Below are 19,250 nucleotides of genomic sequence, written 5' to 3'. Positions count from 1 at the left end.
ATTTTTGGAGGTCTCACCACATCTCACACACACAATGACAGTTATGGGTGGGTGCTGTTTAATTTCCCCTTGCCTATGCCATCTGTGGTTGTCATGGGCAACGTGATTTAAAGGGATGCATGCTAATGTTTCTTTAGCTTAAAATGTGTCTTTCTGTCCATACTAATGTAGAGGAAAGAAGGTTTACAAGTATTTTTCCACTTTCCATAGCGGTTATATCGAGTTTGGAGTCTCTAGTTGATAAGCTGTGATAGTGGCGTGATACAGGGACTTGGGCATGTTAGATGCACCCAGACAAGCTTCCCCTGTTGTCCCAGTTGCATTCCAGAGGTGTTGGCATCATTTCCTGAGGTGTCATTGTGGACTTGGTGACTCCAATTAGCCGAATTTTGATTTCCCTGAAACGAGCATTTTTTCCCCCAGACTATAGACTATAATGGTATTCGATTGAATAGTCGAATATTGAGGTCTACTCGAATCGAATTTTCGAATATTTCACTACTCACTAATCTCTAGTAATGACTATTTTGATCCGACACCTGTTTCATAAATTTCTTAACATTGGGCAGTGAAAATGAAAAATTATATTTTTTGCAATACAAATTTTTCACAAATTTTTCATTTTTACACGTAGTTAAAGGAGAAAATATATTTGAAGAAACGATGATAAAAAATCCAGCACGCCCAATAATTGAAAAATAAAATATAACCTTTACTTCATAGTGGTTAAAAACAGAAAAAGCTCCTTAGAGCATGGATCCAGAATAAAACAACAGCCTACGCGTTTCGAGACTCACATCCAGGTCTCTTAATCATAGCATAAATATAGAAGTATAAAACTTTACTTATCGGATTTTATTATTATACTTTCCCTATTTGTGGATTTGATTTTTCTGACTATAAATGGAGTAAGTGATATTTCAGTGGTTTCAGTCTCTGGAGTAGGCCACATATTTATTTATTTATATTATACATTTCTATATTCACCTGTCCAGTATTTCACTGTGTTGACTGTGGATAGTTTGTGTATAGATATCATTCAGAACTTGATATGCCTGTTGGATCTGCAATTATGTACTTAACTGTATGGTATTATGCATGACATTTATTCATGATTTGACCCGCCTTGCATGTTTCTCTGGTGTTGAGCTGTTTGTTTCATGTCCCTATCTATCTGCTGTTATTTTATGATGTATGACTAATAAATATTTGGTATTTTACTTGTTACTGTTTATTTGATTATGGCCACATATCTTTGGTCGTTGTGGTGTTTGAAGGCTCAGAAATTAAGCGCCATGCTTATTTGAGGCCTAATTTTGTTATCTGCACTGTATTAGTGAGCCGTTGCAGAGTGACAAAAATAAAAAGTGCACTCCTATTCAGAAAACTACTCCCCTCAAGGAATGTATGAAGGGGCTCAGCGAGCATTTTTAACCCTTGAGTATTGCATTAGTTTAATTTCAAGATATACATGTACAGTGAAAATTGCAATATTTCCAGAGATACACCATTTCAGTGGCCGATATATTGTGCTCTTTTGTGACAGCTGAGACACACACTCCAAAAACTGTTCGGCGGATTATCCTTGATACAACAGACATGTTGGGATGTAAAATAAAACATCAATTCTGGAATTGCTCTTTAGTATTTTTTTTTCCCATGCAGTATACAGAATAAGTAACATGTTATCTTTATTCTCCCTGTCGGTACGATTAGGGCGATACCTCACTTATTTTTTAATGCGTTGCTATTTGTGAAGAATAAAATTCAATTCAAGAAAAAAATTTATTTTTGTAAATTCTTCTGAAAGGCATAATATTTTTATTGTTCAGTTGAAACAGCTAGTTGAGGGCTTATTTTTTGTACAACGATCTGTGCTTTTTATTTTGGTTTTCATATGACAGTTTGATTACTTTTTATTGAACATTTTGTGAGGCAAAGGCGGCCAATCATTATTTTGTGTGGTTTTCTAGTTTTTTGTTTTTTTTTTATATTGTACAGCGTGTGGCTTAAATGTTTTAGTTTTATTTGTTCGGGTTTTTGCGGACCTGGTGATACCAAATATGTAATTTTATTTTTTATTTATTTTACATAAAACATTTTATATAGGAAAATGGTATTTTGGGGGCTTTATTTTTTTTTCTTCTTTTTTTAACTTTTTTTTTTTTTCTGTCCCCATGGGGGTTTGAAGCATTGATCTTCTGATCGCTGCTTCAATACACATACACTGCAACACACCTGTAATGCAATGTATAGGAGGCTGTTAGCCCTCCATCTTGGCAGGATCAACCAGGTACATCGAAAGGAAGGGATGGGGCAAACCCAGGGTCACTGATCAGACCCTGGGCTGTCCATTAGGGACACCAGCACCCCCTGAAACCATCATGCGCTTGGGGGGAAGGTGGGTTGGGGAGGGGGTCAATCGAGACCCCAGCACAAAGAGAAACCACTGTGATGCTGTGGTCATGTTTGACAGCGGCATCTCAGGGGTTAATGCCCACAATCGGATCCCGCTCCGATTGCGCGAGTTGCAGGACAGTGTTAGTCGTAACATATGCTGACATTGCAGGGCAGGGTGCGCACACAGTTTCTATGTGTGCACCATGCTACCAACATAGTACTATGGCGATTTGCAGGAAGTCCTTCCCGGCAGTGCCATACTATTAAGGTGGATGTCGGGAACTGGTTAATGAAAGGCACACCTTCACTGGACACCCTATCATGCTTTGTGGTGCATCTCTGGTCGCTGTCTTCCTACTAATATTATAAATGTGAAAGTTTGTGTGTTGGGATGTTTGTTAGTTATGTTATCACAAAGGGTACCCCTTACTTGATGGCTAAAACCTAACTTTTATTAAATAATTTGCTAAAATTCATTCTTTATATTCCCACTACATAAACACATACACACCCAGGACCCTATATTCCACCTGGTCCCTATATGTGAAAATAACTTAGGAGGGGGTTGGTTCCTGTCAGTTCAAGGGTTTAGAATCCAGTTGGTGGTTTCACTGGATTATTTTAACTGTCAAGAAACCCCTTTCCATGTGACCCCTTCCTAATACCACACCATTTGAGACCAGACGACCAGCACCGTATGGCCAATAAAGGGTTAATTGCTAAGGGTTAACTGCAATGAGGACAACACCCATAGTGTCTCTTGTGGGTCAGTAACACAAATGGCCTGTTTATATGCAGGACTAAACAAAAAAAACCATATTCATGCAGCCCAGCTAATTCCTGGCCAGTCTAACAGTGCTACAGTTGTCTATCAATACATCATATTTCTCTCATTTATCTCTCTATCTCTCTTTGAGAGCTAGAGAGATAAATATGATGTATTGACAGTTAAAATAATCCAGTGAAACCACCAACTGGATTCTAAACCCTTGAACTGACAGGAACCAACCCCCTCCTAAGTTATAGGGACCAGGTGGAATATAGGGTCCTAGGTGTGTATGTGTTTATGTAGTGGGAATATAAAGAATGAATTTTAGCAAATTATTTAATAAAAGTTAGGTTTTAGCCATCAAGTAAGGGGTACCCTTTGTGATAACAGTTGTATCTTGGTACCACCAACCCAGTGCATGTCCTAATGATGTTTGTTAGTTAATCACGCAAAAACAGCTGAACGAATTTGAATGAAATTTGGCACATAGATAGATTGTAACCTCAATTAAAACATAGGCTACTTTTTATCCTAGTAAATGACATGGTGTCATGACTTATGAATCTATGTTCACATACTATTATTATATCACATACTATTACACTGCTTTTGGCTGCAGCTTATCTAAGAGAGATAACAGACCTGGCTTTATCAGAAGCTATGTAAACACTCAGCAAATCCTCAGTCCATTCTGTACATGCATCTGCATATTATCTGATCTGCTCCAGGCAACATGCTGACACACAGGATGATAAAACACCTTTAATCCAAATTGACAGTTTGCTACTTTTAAACATGTCGGAGGAAAAAGAAAATATTTGTGGCAAAACTCTAAAACAACAGCAGCTATGAATGTAGCCATCCCAGCGAGCTGCTGAGATGCACAGCACAAGGCACGAGTTTAGCGGCAGGCCAGCTTGACAGCTGCCGAAACGCCGGAGCAGGCGGATTATCAATGCCAACACCACCCTCATTATATGGCTTCCCAGCGAGCTGCTGAGATGCCGGAACAATCACAGGCACGGCGTTAGGAACAAGTTCAGCAGCAGGACAGCTTAAGAGCTGCCGAAACACCGGAGCAGGCAAACCATTGACGGCAGCAATTTGCTGAATATAAGTGAATCATTGATGCCAACAACACGCAGACGAAGTCGCGAAGCAGACACACACATACACAAACGACGTGCAAAACTGGACAATTCTTATAGAGCCACTAAACAAACAAAAAATGAAATATATCTGTGCAAAGCTGGGTCCTCCTGCTAGTCATCTACACTCACCGGCCACTTTATTAGGTACACCATGCTAGTAACAGGTTGGACCCCCTTTTGCCTTCAGAACTGCCTCAATTCTTTGTGGCATAGATTCAACAAGGTGCTGGAAGCATTCCTCAGAGATTTTGGTCCATATTGACATGATGGCATCACACAGTTGCCGCAGATTTGTCGGCTGCACATCCATGATGCGAATCTCCCGTTCCACCACATCCCAAAGATGCTCTATTGGATTGAGATCTGGTGACTGTGGAGGCCATTGGAGTACAGTGAACTCATTGTCATGTTCAAGAAACCAGTCTGAGATGATTCCAGCTTTATGACATGGCGCATTATCCTGCTGAAAGTAGCCATCAGATGTTGGGTACATTGTGGTCATAAAGGGATGGACATGGTCAGCAACAATACTCAGGTAGGCTTTGGCGTTGCAACGATGCTCAATTGGTACCAAGGGGCCCAAAGAGTGCCAAGAAAATATTCCCCACACCATGACACCACCACCACCAGCCTGAACCGTTGATACAAGGCAGGATGGATCCATGCTTTCATGTTGTTGACGCCAAATTCTGACCCTACCATCCGAATGTCGCAGCAGAAATCGAGACTCATCAGACCAGGCAACGTTTTTCCAATCTTCAATTGTCCAATTTCGATGACCTTGTGCAAATTGTAGCCTCAGTTTCCTGTTCTTAGCTGAAAGGAGTGGCACCCGGTGTGGTCTTCTGCTGCTGTAGCCCGTCTGCCTCAAAGTTCGACGTACTGTGTGTTCAGAGATGCTCTTCTGGCTACCTTGGTTGTAACGGGTGGCTATTTGAGTCACTGTTGCCTTTCTATCAGCTCGAACCAGCCTGGCCATTCTCCTCTGACCTCTGGCATCAACAACGCATTTCTGCCCACAGAACTGCCGCTCACTGGATGTTTTTTTCTTTTTCGGACCATTCTCTGTAAACCCTAGAGATGGTTGTGCGTGAAAATCCCAGTAGATCAGCAGTTTCTGAAATACTCAGACCAGCCCTTCTGGCACCAACAACCATGCCACGTTCAAAGGCATTCAAATCACCTTTCTTCCCCATACTGATGCTCGGTTTGAACTGCAGGAGATTGTCTTGACCATGTCTACATGCCTAAATGCACTGAGTTGCCGCCATGTGATTGGCTGATTAGAAATTAAGTGTTAACCAGCAGTTGGACAGGTGTACCTAATAAAGTGGCCGGTGAGTGTATATAGATAGGTAGAGAGTGTGTGTGCTTACAATGTATTTTATGCCATAAAATGTGTGATTGCTTAGATGAAACAACCACTAAGTGGACAGTCAGTAATGGATACTTATCCCGTAGTCTATGCGGCCTATCTGTATACTCTGTGATATATGGGCTGTCTAAGGGGTCATTTATGCTTAGCCAGGCAAACAGCTAATTGATATAGCTGAGCATGGGACGATACAAGAACTCCTACCACAAGAGGAAGGTTTTCCAGTGTGCCTCCAGAAATTGAAACAAGAAAGATGATGGAGGAGTCACACATCCCCCCTTTCAAGGTTCTATAAGGGGGCACTGAGGTCTAGGCAGGGGAGGATCTTCTAGATCTAGACAACGCCTTCGCTCAATAATAGAGCTTTGTTGTACAGCTGACTATATCTAGTCTGGTACCTCTGAGGGCTGAATATACAGGAAAGGGAAGAGTATAGGCAGGTCTTGATGGGGATATACTGTCAGTTAATATCTCATCTCAAGCATATGAAAATCACAGGTGGTGGGAGCTCCAAACCGATGCATCAGGTCTCCTCACATGCCAAGACCATGCCCTGGTTATCCACTTTCTAATATAGATGGCCTATTCTTAGGATAGGCCATTAATATTCGAACTGCAAGGGTCCAAAATCCAGATCAGCTACTATGTGACATTGTGGCTCCCAGTAATGCCGGGAGCCAGGCTGCTCATTTGCCACACAAAGTATAGCGGTGGCTGTAGGTACTGCAAACCTGTCCCATAGACATAAATGGCTGTGTTGTTAAGGGGTTAAACTGTTTCATATTTTGCAAGATTGGCTAAAGTCGACAGCTCACACGAGATTTGAGGGAGCTGGAAAGAGAAACAAAACAAAGAGTTTTCACATGTGCAGGGCCACTTCATACTAAAAAAAAAATAAATAAAAGAGATGCAATCACAACTAGTAAGTGTCTGAAAGTATATTTACATTACTAATGTATGCTATTAGGCTACAAGACTTTTGTGGGATGTTATAAGTAGACACTTACCAAGCGAGACCACAGCAACACTCTCTGGCAGGAAGTGCAGTCTGTATTTGATGAGCAGATGAACCAATATAATGCAGATTACTGAAAGAAAACAGTGGGATACTAATAAGAGACTTCATTTAGCCACAACTGAGGGCTGGCCATGTGACCCGGCGAATAACCAATCAACTAAACATACTGGCATACTCAACTACAACCAAAATATAAAGAAAGAGAAAATCTATCCTTTCTCTGCTGGGTTATGAACTCCAGAATTTCAACAAAGATGCTTTCAGATCTGGTCCCCCCACTTCCCCCCAAGCCACCAGACTCAAAGGAATCCAGGTTGATGAGAAATGCAGAGCTGTCTCAAGCTGCCACTATAACTCTCTACTCAGTTAGGTACTATATGGCTAAAAACCCTGCAAACAACTTAACCCCTCTAGGAATTACTTGAATGAAGAGAAAATCAGGGTTATACTGCATGTATTGGCGTATTTTGATCGTTTAAGGGGGTATGCCAATCTGAAGAATCCCGCCTATATGTCTAGCTTATGTAAATTCAAGAATTTTCCTAAATACATTGTAGCGTTGCTAAAGCTTTGTTTGCCTGTTATGTTAAATTTTTGCTTCCATTGTTTACATATCGGTTCCATGGAGCAAGGTCTGTTTGAAACGACAGGACAAATGACATCAGTCACTGCTCTCTGGGGAGGCTGGTGTTCTCACTATTATTTACAGCTCTGCTGGGAGGACAATCAGTTCATGTAATGGAAGTTTGCTGATAAAGTCTCCAGAAGCCATGTCTGTCATCTCTCTATGTAAACACAAACATAACACGGACTCCGTTCCTTAGAAGCATGGTAATGTAGTATAACAGGCCGGCTCCCACATGGCGGGAGCACAGGAGCCGACCTGCTCCTATGAAGGCTTCCAGTCTTGTTGCTATTGTGGCTAGTCTATGACCAGACTCAATAGTACTGAAACAAATCTCCCATAGACTGCAATACAGTTGTATTGCAGTCAACAGGACTTACAATCAAACAATGCAGGTTGAATCCCCCTAGAGGAGCTAATAAAATAGTAAAGAAAAAGTTGTAATAATGTATACAACCCCTGGCAAAAATTATGGAATCAGCAGTCCCTGAGGATGTTCCTTGAGTTGTTTAATCTTGTAGAAAAAATAAACAGATCACAGCCATGGAAAAAAAAACTAAAGGCATTTCATATGGCAACTTTCTGGCTTTAAGAAACACAAAAAGAAATCAAGAAAAATTATTGTGGTAGCCAGTAATAGTTACATTTTTAGAACAAGCACATCGAATAAATTGTGGAATCATAAAAAACAAACAAAATAACACTCCAACACATCACTAGTACTTTGTTGCACCACCTCTGGCTTTTATAAACTGCTTGCAATCTCTGAATCATTGACTTAATGAGTGATAAACAGGACTCTTCATCAATGGGATTTACATACAGAAAATTAAAAGAAAGCCATCACTAACACCTAAACAGGAAAAAAAAACAAGGTTACAATGGGCTAAGGAAAGGCAGTCGTGGACTGAGGATGAAAGTCATATTAAGTGATGAAGCTCGAATCTGCATTGGACAAAGTGATGATGCTGGAACTTTTGTTTGGTGCCCTTCCAATGAGATTTATGCAGACGACTGAAGAAAACATGCAAATTTCCAGTCATTGATGATATGGAGCTGATTGTCAGGTAAAGGCACTGGGGACTGTGGGCTGACATTAAATTAAATCTTCAATAAATGCACAGGTTTACATTGAAATTTTGGACACTTATCCCATCTATCGAAAGGATGTTTGGGGATGATGAAATCATTTTTCAAAATGATAATGTACCTTGCCTTGACCTGCAAACAGTCTGGATCTCAATCCAATTGAAAATCTGTGGTGGAAGTTAAAGAAGATGGTCCATGACAAGGGTCCAACCTGCAAAGCTGATCTGGTAACAGCAATGAGAGAAGGCCGGAGCCACATTGATGAAGAGTACTGTTTATCACTCATGAAATCAATGCCTCAGAGACTGCAAGCAGTTATAAAAGTGGTGCACCAAAGTCCTAGTGATGTGTTGGAGTGTTATTTTGTTTGTTTTTCATGATTCCATAATTTTTTTCCTCAGAATTGAGTGATTCCATAATTTATACCCTGTGCTTGTTCTAAAAATCTAACTGTTACTAGTTACCACAATTATTTTCTGAAAATCTTTTAGTGTTTCTTAAAGCCAGAAAGTTGCCATATGGTATGCCTTTAGTTTTTTTTTCCACGGCTGTGATCTGCTTTTTTTCTACACAATTAAACAACTCAAGGAATATCCTCAGGGACAGATGATTCCATAATTTTTGCCAGGGGTTGTATATAAAAAAAAATAAACCCACAACAACAAAGGACAACAACAAAAGAAAAATGCTGGGAAACACATATACATTAAGTATCCCCGTCTGAAAATGCCAGACACCTGGAGAAAAAAAATCTGAACTACTATATAATTTTAAAGGGATTCTATCATTAGAATTCCCCTTTTCAACTTAGTAAATGTCAGAATAGCCTTAAGAAAGGCTATTCTTCTCTTACCTTTATTATTCTGCAGCGCTGTTCCTGAGAAATTTCTTCTTTATTCCATATGTAAATGAGCTTTCAGACAGCACTGGGGGTGTTCCCCTGTGCCAAAACAGCACAGGGGGTGTCTCCTGTGCTGTACGAAAACTCTCCAGCGACATCGTCTTCTCCGCCATTTCTCCCACATCACCGTCTTCACCCAAAAGTGACAACTTTGCATGTCCGCAGGCCATATTTCTTTGGCTTGATCGGTAGAGGCCAAAGGAAAACGGCCGCTGGACATGTGCAGATGGCACTTTTGGATGAAAATGCAACCATGACGTGGGAGAAGAGGCGGAGAAGAAGATTGAGGTGTCGCTGGAGGGTTTTCAGACAGCAGAGGGGACTCCCCCTGTGCTGTTTGAGTTCAGGGGAAAGCCCACAGTGCTGTCTAAAAACTAATTTACATATGGAAGAAGAAATTTCTCAAGAACGGCGGCACGGATCAGAATAATAAAGGTAAGAGAAGAATAGCCTTTCTTAAGGCTATTCAGACATGTACTTAGTCAAAAAAAAAGGGTATTCTAATGATAGGATCCCTTTAAGGGGTTAAAATGTAAAAACTATAAAAATTTGTTGAAGAACAATTTGTCCTGCAAACATTAAGTCCTCATATAGCTCTGTGAAAATAAAATAGAGTAAAGTGTGGGGTTTGTAAGACTGGGAGTCAAAAACGAAAATCAAAAATGGGACAGACGGGAAGGGGTTAAGGCTACCACTGGACTGAAAGCTCCACCCAGCATAAAACAACAACACACTGGACATCATCACAGAAGATTGTACAAACTCACCAAGGACAAGGAGACTGAAGAAGATGGACATGCCGCTAGACTGTTCCTCCTGCTGGGCTTGCACCCCTGTCTGAACAGGAATGATTGGCTTGGCAGGGAGCACCATTTTTGTAATTGCCAGTGTGGTAATGAGCGTGCTGTTAACATCTCCATGACTGTGATTATTCATACTACAGAATAAAATAAAAAAATAAAAATCAGCAAAGTGGCCTTCAACAGCAGACTCTGTGAAAGCTAACTCCTTATATATCAATGCCTGGTTTTCTTAGAAACATAGTGAATGAAAATTAAAGAGGTTTTTCCCTGAATCCATTTTTTATACTGATGACCTATTATTATTGATTATTTATAAAACACCATTAATTCCATGGTGCTTTACATTTGGGGGTTTACATACAGTACACAAAGTATACAAACATGATATAATACTAGCAATGACCGACTGGCACAGTGGGATAGAGGGCCCTGTCCACGAGGGCTTACAATCTATGACCTATGCAAATAATAGGTTTCTGATATATGATCTGCGGAGGTTTGACATTTATATTAATTTCTCGTCCTAAATATAGGACATGTTTTATTTTCGGAGGGGGGGGTCTTATGGAGCAGGGGACAACCCGCTCCAGAAGACATGCAGGAGGTTAGGGGGGGGGGGGGCGGTAGGCTACTTACCTTCCCCATCTTCATAGCAGCGCTGGTGCTGCTGTTGATCGCGGCGGCGGAAGTGGTGGGCGGGGCTTAGCAAGGCTGCCGGCAGTTGCCAGAGAGCCTCACTTTGTGGGCATTGCAGCCAGCTGAATGCTGTGCACTGTGTTTCATGTGCACAGGAAAGCCGGCTGCTGCCTCTGCTGTGATACCACTGTTCTGGCTGCTGTGGGATGAGCTGGGAGAGCCAACTCCCCACAGCATATGCACAGCGGGCATCTCCCAGCTCATCCTACAGCAGGGACAGTGGATACAACCTACGGTATCACAGCAGAGGCAGCAGCCGACTTTCCTGTGCACACAGAACATTGCGCACAGTGTTCAGCTGGCTGCAATGGTTTTTGGGGGATGCCTTATATTAGGCAATTAAACAGAAACCTCCCCCATGCCTTATTTTCGGGGGATGACCTATTTTCGGGGAAACACGGTAGCAGACTCTGGGTGCTAGAAGCAGCAAGTTGAGGGCTGAGGGCACTGCTTCAATTAAAATAAAGTAATAAATTACAGCGTTGCACTTATTACTTAAATATAAGTGGTGCTGCACGCACTGTCCATATTCCCTCAACTTCCTACATCCAAAGCAACAGCTGATCTGTTTGAGGTCTGAGTGCAGTACCCCTACAGATGACATACTAATGATTTATCCTGTGGATGCTAAAAGGTGGTGAACATGTCCATTCAACATCTAATGCATACACCTACCTCACTGCTCCAAGTACAATTCCAAATAAAAAAAAAATGAAGGGACAATGTGTAAAATGTAACAAAAACTATTTTATTCATAATCAAAAAGAGAACACGTCAGAAGTTGAAAGCTAGACATTTTTGAATTTGAAAAAATTAACTCCTTTAGAAATTGATGGCAGTAACATAAAATTGGGGCAGGGCCATGTCTACCACTGGATAGCATTCTTTCTTTTTACAACAGTCTGTAAACATCTTGGAAGTGAGGAGTTCAATTGCTAAAGGTTTGTGAGATGAATGATGTCCCATTCTCAATCCCGCCAAAGCCAGTTTTTAACTTCCTGACAGAGATTGATTTTTCAAATCTGACCTGTGTCACTTTATATAGTACTAACTTTGGAACACCTTAACTCACCAAAGTAATTTTGATATTGTTTTTTCGTGAAACATTGTACTTCGTCCTAGTGGAAAATTTTGTCTGATATTTGTGCTTAAAGGGGTTGTCCCATCACAAGGATCCTATCTATACGGTTTGCTAATGTGAATGTAAGACTTTTCCTAAATACGCTGCTTCAGCAAAACTGCTTTGTTTGTCCACTATCTTACTTTATTCATTTTTTTGGGACACATCCCTTGACTTATCTGGTCATAAGTCAAGTGATGTATCTGCTGCTATGAGGGGGGAGGGAGGAGGGGCTATGTGCACGGGAGCGAGCCTGGAGGGGGGGGGAGTTGTTTACCCTTTCAGGGGGAAGGGGCCACCAATACAGACCCGGCATTCGCTGTAATAGAGAGGCGGATGCCGGGGAGGCTTAGACACCAGCACAGATGCCAGCAACATCGCTATGCTTCTGCCCTGCATGAAGCCAGAAGCGGCAGGAGTGGTGCTGCTATTCCGGGGGAAGGGGGGGGGCGGAGGAGCGGAATAACAGCATCACTTCTGCCGCTGCTGGCTTCATGCAGGGCAGAAGCATAGCGATGTTGCTGGCACCTGTGCCGGCGTCTACACTCCCCGCCATCCGCCTCTCTATTACAGCGGATGCCGGGTCTGTATTCACATATGCAAAGCCAAGCAGCGAGATGCCGCTGGCCCTGCGTGTGCGCTCATAGACCAGTCTAGCTTTCACAATGCGAATACAGACCCGGTATCCGCTGTAATAGAGAGAGGCGGATGTCGGGTCTGTATTCGCATTGTGAAGGCTAGACTGGTCTATAAGCGCACACGCAGGGTCAGCGGCATATCGCCGCTTGGCTTTGCATATGTGACCCCGCCCACCAATGACGCAACAAAGCCGGAAGACAGAAGATTTTATAGCAACGAAGACTGGTGAGTATGCGACGTGGGACAACCCCTTTAATTATGAAAAAATAGGAAATTTGGTGGAAATTTTGAAAAAATATGCATTTTAACCCCTTCCCACCGATGGCACTTTTTGACTTCCTGACTAAGCTCGATTTTTCAAAACTGACATGTGTCACTTTATGTGGCAATAACTTTGGAACGCTTTAACTTACCAAAGTGATTTTAAGATTGTTTTTTCGTAACACATTGTACTTCATGTTAGTGATAAATTTTGGTTGATATGTTTTGTGTTTAATTATTAAAATTTTTTGAAAAATATGCATTTTATTAAGTTTGAAATGATGTACATTACATACAGATAGTCAGACCGCCAAAATTATATCATAAATCTCATGTCCCAGATCTCTGCTTTATGTCGGCATCAAACTTTAGGCTCCCTTTTAATTTTTACGGACATTATAAGATTTACAAGTGAAACAACAATATTCAAAATTTTCAAGAAATTTCCAAAACCCATTTTTTAAAGGGCCTAATCCAGTTATAAATGAAGAAGAAAAAAATACTATTCAGCTCACCATATGTCCAAAATAAATCAATCCTGGAGAGCACGGCATACAAGTGGACTTGAACCCGTCTTGATGAAGATATTTGCAAAGATAAATGAAGCCAGCTACATCCAGAGTAATGATGAAAAAATTCCGCAGTAAATTAAAATTTAACTTTTATTCCATAGTCTGAATAAAAAGGTTACATGGCAACCATGGTGTAAAGTCAAGTATACAAAAGCGACGCGTTTCGGGACGCTCGTCCCTTCCTCTCGGCTCAAACATATAACTGAACACAATCCTTTTAAAATCATTACACTGACCTAACTCCACCTCCCGTCCACATAATTAACCCCATCTCTACCATACGCATTTGCATATTTACCAACAATTGTGCACATTCAAGTATATAACACAACTATAATACAATTCCAATATGCGTAATAATCATCAATTGTGAACGGGGTAACATATAATAAATATATTTTGTTTGTTTTTTTATATACTGCAGAAAACACAAATACAAAAAATTCCGTCAAATCTGAACACGTCCATAGAGTAGACATAGATCTCATAGCAATGATATCGCTCCCATTTTAAATCTTCCATTAGAAGTTCGGATCAGCCTGAAAAATAATAAAAAAACATACAAAGACGTACTCACATTCCTTCATTGTAGATTATCATACATATCATGTCCTTCATAACAGATACATCCAACTTGTTATGTCAATGCATCTCCTGCACTCATCTAATTCCGGTCACGTGACTAAATCTATCACGTGATCGGAAAGACTATCAAGTGGACCGCACACTGGAACGCAGTAATTTCTTGATCACATGATCGGAGACAATAGTTGAAGTGAATTAAACTCACTATAGATCATAGTACCCATCTAATATTTACTATATACCTCAAATCTGGCACCAAATTGTGAAATATTACAATCACAACTCACAGGGTTGCCATATTAATCCGGTCTGAAGACAACAGCCAAATATGTATATATGTCAAACCTCCTACATGTATATTCATGTCAGCATATCCTATACCTACAAAAAGGGCACATATAACATTTAACCTATGACCTCACAATGTATACATTGTATCTAATATATTAAGATGTTACCGTCTCCGATCTAGTACTGTTAATATATCGTGATATCAGTTACAGGTCTCTTAATAGATGTAAGCCAAATCAGACCGTATGTTGAGACCACTAGGATACCTGGTCTTTAATTTCAAGATCCAAAAAGCCTCACATAGGAGAACTTTTTTTCTCCAATCGCCTCCCCGCGAGATATCATTGCTATGAGATCTATGTCTACTCTATGGACGTGTTCAGATTTGACGGAATTTTTTGTATTTGTGTTTTCTGCAGTATATAAAAAACAAACAAAATATATTTATTATATGTTACCCCGTTCACAATTGATGATTATTACGCATATTGGAATTGTATTATAGTTGTGTTATATACTTGAATGTGCACAATTGTTGGTAAATATGCAAATGTGTATGGTAGAGATGGGGTTAATTATGTGGACGGGAGGTGGAGTTAGGTCAGTGTAATGATTTTAACCCCTTAGTGACCAGCCTGTTTTGGACCTTAATGACCAAGCCAAATTTTTGAAATTTGCCCTGTGTGACTTTATCAGTGAATAATTCTGTAACAGTATATTGCATCCAAGCGATTCTGATATTGTTTTTTCGTGACATGTTGTACTTTACTGAGAAGGTAAAATTAGACTGATATAACTTGTGTAAATTTATTAAAAAACTCACAAATGCTGAAAATTTTGAAAATTTTTCAATGTTTTCCATTTTTAGCTGCGATATCTCACATATACACAATAATACAGGACAAAAAAGTTAGTAGTTATATATTTCCAAATGTTCCTTCTGTGTTTCAAGCATATTTGAGATAATTTTAGCATATTTGAGTAACTTAGACAATTTACAAGTTTATCAAGTTTATAAGCAAATTTTGGAAATTTTGAGTGTGTGATTTTTTCCTGTACCAAGCTATGTTTGCAGACAGGACTAGGTGGCATAATGACATAAACTCCCATTAAATGACCCAATTTGGAAAACTAGACCCCTTCAGGTATTCTTTGAGGGGTATAGTGAGCATTTTGATCAAACAAATATTGTTTTGCAAGAATTATTACAAATGACAAAAAAAATTTCATTTTCATTTTCTTCAAATATGTGTAATTTTAAAGCCAGTTTTTTTGCACACAACACATCAAAAAGAAGAAACACACCCCAAAATATATCACCCCACTTCTCCCGTGTTAAAAAATGTTCACTTTGTGGCCTTAGTCCTATGTACGCACATACAGTAGGGCCTAAGAGGTCGGGAGGGCCAAATGGATTTCAAAACACAAATTTTGCTTGCAGATATTTTATGTCCATTGCACATTCAAACAAGATTTGAGTTACCAAAGCAATTGAAAACCCCAATAAATGACCCCATTTTATAAACTAGACCCCTTGAGGTATTCATTGAGGGGTATAGTGAGTATTTTGACCCCATAGGTTTTAAAAGAATTTGCGTCAAACAAAAAATTCTCATATTTTTTACACAAAAGAGTAATTTTAAAGGCAGTTTTTTTGCACATAACACATGAAAATGAAGAAAAACACCCCAAAATAGATGGCCCCATTTCTCCCTTGTTCAAAAATGTACACTTTGTGGCCTTAATTCTATGTACGGACGCACGGTAGGGCCCAAAAAGAAGGGATCACCAACTGGATTTCAAGACACAAATTTTGCTTGCAGATATTTCAGGCCCATTGCACATTCAAACAAGATTTGAGATACCAAAACAATTGAAACCCCCCATAAATGACCCCATTTTATAAACTAGACCCCTTAAGGTATTCATTGAGGGGTATAGTGAACATTTTGATCCTATAGCTGTTTCACAGATTTTACTAACTTAGGAATGTGTAGGTTAAAAATTAGTAAAATGTCCCTTTATCCCCAAAGTTTTCATTTTCACAAGGGGTTAAAGGAGAGAAAGCCCCCCCCAGTTTGTTACACAATTTCTCCTGAACACGGCAATACCCCATATGTGGCCATAATCTGCTGTATGGGTACATGGTGGGGCTCAGAATGGAATGAGCGCTAATTGGATTTTGGAGGGCAGATGTTGCTGGAATAGTTTTCAGGTGCCATGTCGCATTTGCTGAACCCCTAAAGTACCAATACAATGGAAACCCCTCAAATGTGACCCCATTTTAAAAACTACACCCATCAAAGAATGTATCAAGGGGTATTATCATTTTGAGCCTAAAAATGCTTCCCAAAAATTAATGTACAAAATGAAAATTGAAATTTTTAAAGAAATATGCCATTTCGGTGCCGAATACGTTGCACCCACTTTGTGTTGTCAGAGACCTGCACTCCTAAAACTATTAAGGGGCCATCCCGAGGGGCAAAAAATTATATATGTGGGTGTAAACTGCTGCTTGGGAACACAGTAGGGCTCAGAAGGGAAGGGGCAGTGCGCTTTTTAGCTATTGGGGTACAGTGTTAGAGGGACTTTCGGGGCGCCATGTTGCTTTTGCAGAGCCCTGGAGGTGCCAGTAAACTGGAATTCGCCAAGAAGTGACCCCATTTTGTAGGGGAAATTTTAGGGTCTCGGCAAATATGACATGGTGTCCAAAAACCAACAATCTAAATCTGCACTCCAAAAGCACATAGCGCTCCTTCACATCTGCGCCCTGCTGTGTACCCAAATGGCGGTGTATGCCCACATGTATGACACTGGTGTACCCCGGATAACAGACTTAATGCCATATGTAGGTAGAATCGGCTGTTTGGACACAGCCGGGCACAGAAGGAAAGGAGCGCTATATTGGTTTTTGGAGCACAGTTTGGTTTTAGGACACCATGCCACTTTTGCAAAGCCCCTGAAGTGGAATCTGCAGACATGTCACCCCATTTTGGACACTACCCCACTGATGGCATTTATCAAGTGGTGTAGCGAGCATTTTAACCCTTGAGGGTTGCATTTATTTGGTTTCCAGAAATGAAATTGCGGCTGATAATGAGAAGTTAAAAATGAAGTTTTCCAGAGATTCGCCATTTCAGTATCTGATATGTTGTGCCCAACTTATGTCAGCAGAGATACACACTCCAAAAACTGGTAGGGAGTATCCCGGGCACAACAGCTTTCAGAGTGTTCATCTCTGATACGAGTCGGACACAACATATTACACACTGAAATGACCGATTCTTGGAAAAATTGGCATTTTCACTTCTCACAATCAGCTTTGTATTCATTTATGGATAATATGTTATAGCAACACTTGGGGGTTAAAAATGCTCTCTGTACCCCTGGATAAATCCTTCAGGGGTGTAGTTTCCAAAATAAGGTCACATATCAGGGGATTCCACTTTACTGGCGCTTCAGCTCTGCAAAAGCGTCATGGCATCCAAAAACCAAACCGTCCGTGCTCCAAAAACCCAATAACCCTTCTTTTCCCTTCTGTGTCCGGCTGTGCCCTAATATCAGTTTATACCCACATATGACATTATGTCCGTTATCCTGGGTACACCAGTGTCATACATGTGTCATACATGTGGCATAAACTGCAGTTTGGGCGCACAGCAGGGCGCAGAAGGGAAGGAGCGCTATGCGACTTTTAGAGTACAGATTCAGATGTTTGGTATCCGGACGCCATGTCATGTTTGTAGAGCCTATAACGTACCAGAAAACTGGATTCCCCAAAGGAGTCACCCCATTTTGAAAACTGCACCCCTGAAAGAATATATCAGGGGGTGTAGTGAGTATTAGTATCCCAGACGTGATTGCAGAGGGGATGGCGAAGGGGAAAATATAAGCGGTGTGGAGAACATTGCAAACACCACATTCCCTACTATGTCCATTGATTGGGGGAGTCACTCTGGGGTCACTTTGGGGTCACTTCCGGTGTCTTTTCCCTCGTAAACTGTAAATCTGGGGTGTCCGCTGATATTCACTCGCACAGCTTATATATTCCCTACCTGACGCAGCCAGTTGTATTCTAATGATTTGGCGATTTTGGGGTTGTTTGTCTTCACATTACTAGATGCTATATTTTCTTTATTTTTCTGGTGACGTGGCCATATAAGGGCTTGTTGTTTGTGGGATGTGATGCATTTTGTAATGACACCATTTTTGGGTGCCTACAACTTACATTTTATTAACCCTTTTTTGCAGGATTTTTTAAAGAAAAATCAATCCTGGCATTGCATTCTACCTTTTAAATTTTTCGCCATGCAGCGTACAATATAAGTAACATGTTCCCTTTATTCTACGGGTCGGTACGGTTACGGCGATACCTCATTTATAGTATTTTTTTATGCGATACTAATTCTGTAGAATAAAAACACATTTAGGGACATAAATCAATGTTTTTTGCCTCGCCATCTTCTGAGAAGCGTAACATTTTTATTTTTCGGTTGACAGTGTTGGTTGAGGGCTTATTTTTTGCGGGACAATGTGCGCTTTTTATTGGTACTGTTGTGGGGTGTATATGACTTTTTGATCACTTTTTATAGCATATTTTGTAAGGTGAGATGGTGAAAAATCACTACTTCCGGCGGGTTTTTTCCGGGGTTTTTTTTCCGACGTTCACCGTATACATTAAATATTGTTGGAGTTTTATTGTTCAGATTGTTACGGACGCGACAATACCAAATATGTATTGTTTTTATTAAGTTTTAGGGTTTTTTTTAATATAATTCATTTTTTATAGAAAAAAAGGAAATTTTGGGGCTTTATAAGTTTATTCATTTTTATCAGACACTTTATTTATTTATTTTTCACTTTTTATTTTTTACTTTTACACTTTTTACTTTAGGACACTTGGATTAGTGATGCTTTGATAAAAGCATCACTAATTCTCTATCAGACGCTGCAGG

At 40.3% G+C, this 19,250-nt stretch overlaps 1 protein-coding gene across 2 annotated transcripts in view; it reads right to left on the bottom strand.

Moving 5' to 3' along the window:
* Positions 1-19,250, bottom strand: part of SLC9A8 (solute carrier family 9 member A8) — a 324,107-nt gene that overhangs the window by 272,452 nt on the left and 32,405 nt on the right. The window contains exons 1-3 of one of the 2 annotated variants that reach the window (XM_075276792.1): positions 11,503-11,531; positions 10,096-10,265; positions 6,703-6,783 (exon numbers count right to left, since the gene is read on the bottom strand). In XM_075276792.1, the coding sequence (XP_075132893.1) occupies positions 6,703-6,783; positions 10,096-10,264 (250 nt within the window). In that variant the 5' untranslated portion in view covers position 10,265; positions 11,503-11,531. Of the gene's footprint in view, positions 1-6,702; positions 6,784-10,095; positions 10,266-11,502; positions 11,532-19,250 lie in introns of those variants that run through there. The other variant, XM_075276791.1, reaches the window with a different exon arrangement.

This window comes from Leptodactylus fuscus, chromosome 6, assembly GCF_031893055.1.
Source record: "Leptodactylus fuscus isolate aLepFus1 chromosome 6, aLepFus1.hap2, whole genome shotgun sequence".
Classification (NCBI taxonomy): domain Eukaryota; kingdom Metazoa; phylum Chordata; class Amphibia; order Anura; family Leptodactylidae; genus Leptodactylus; species Leptodactylus fuscus.
The sequence above is the reverse complement of the archived record's forward strand: the minus strand, read 5'-3'. Positions and strand labels throughout refer to the sequence as shown.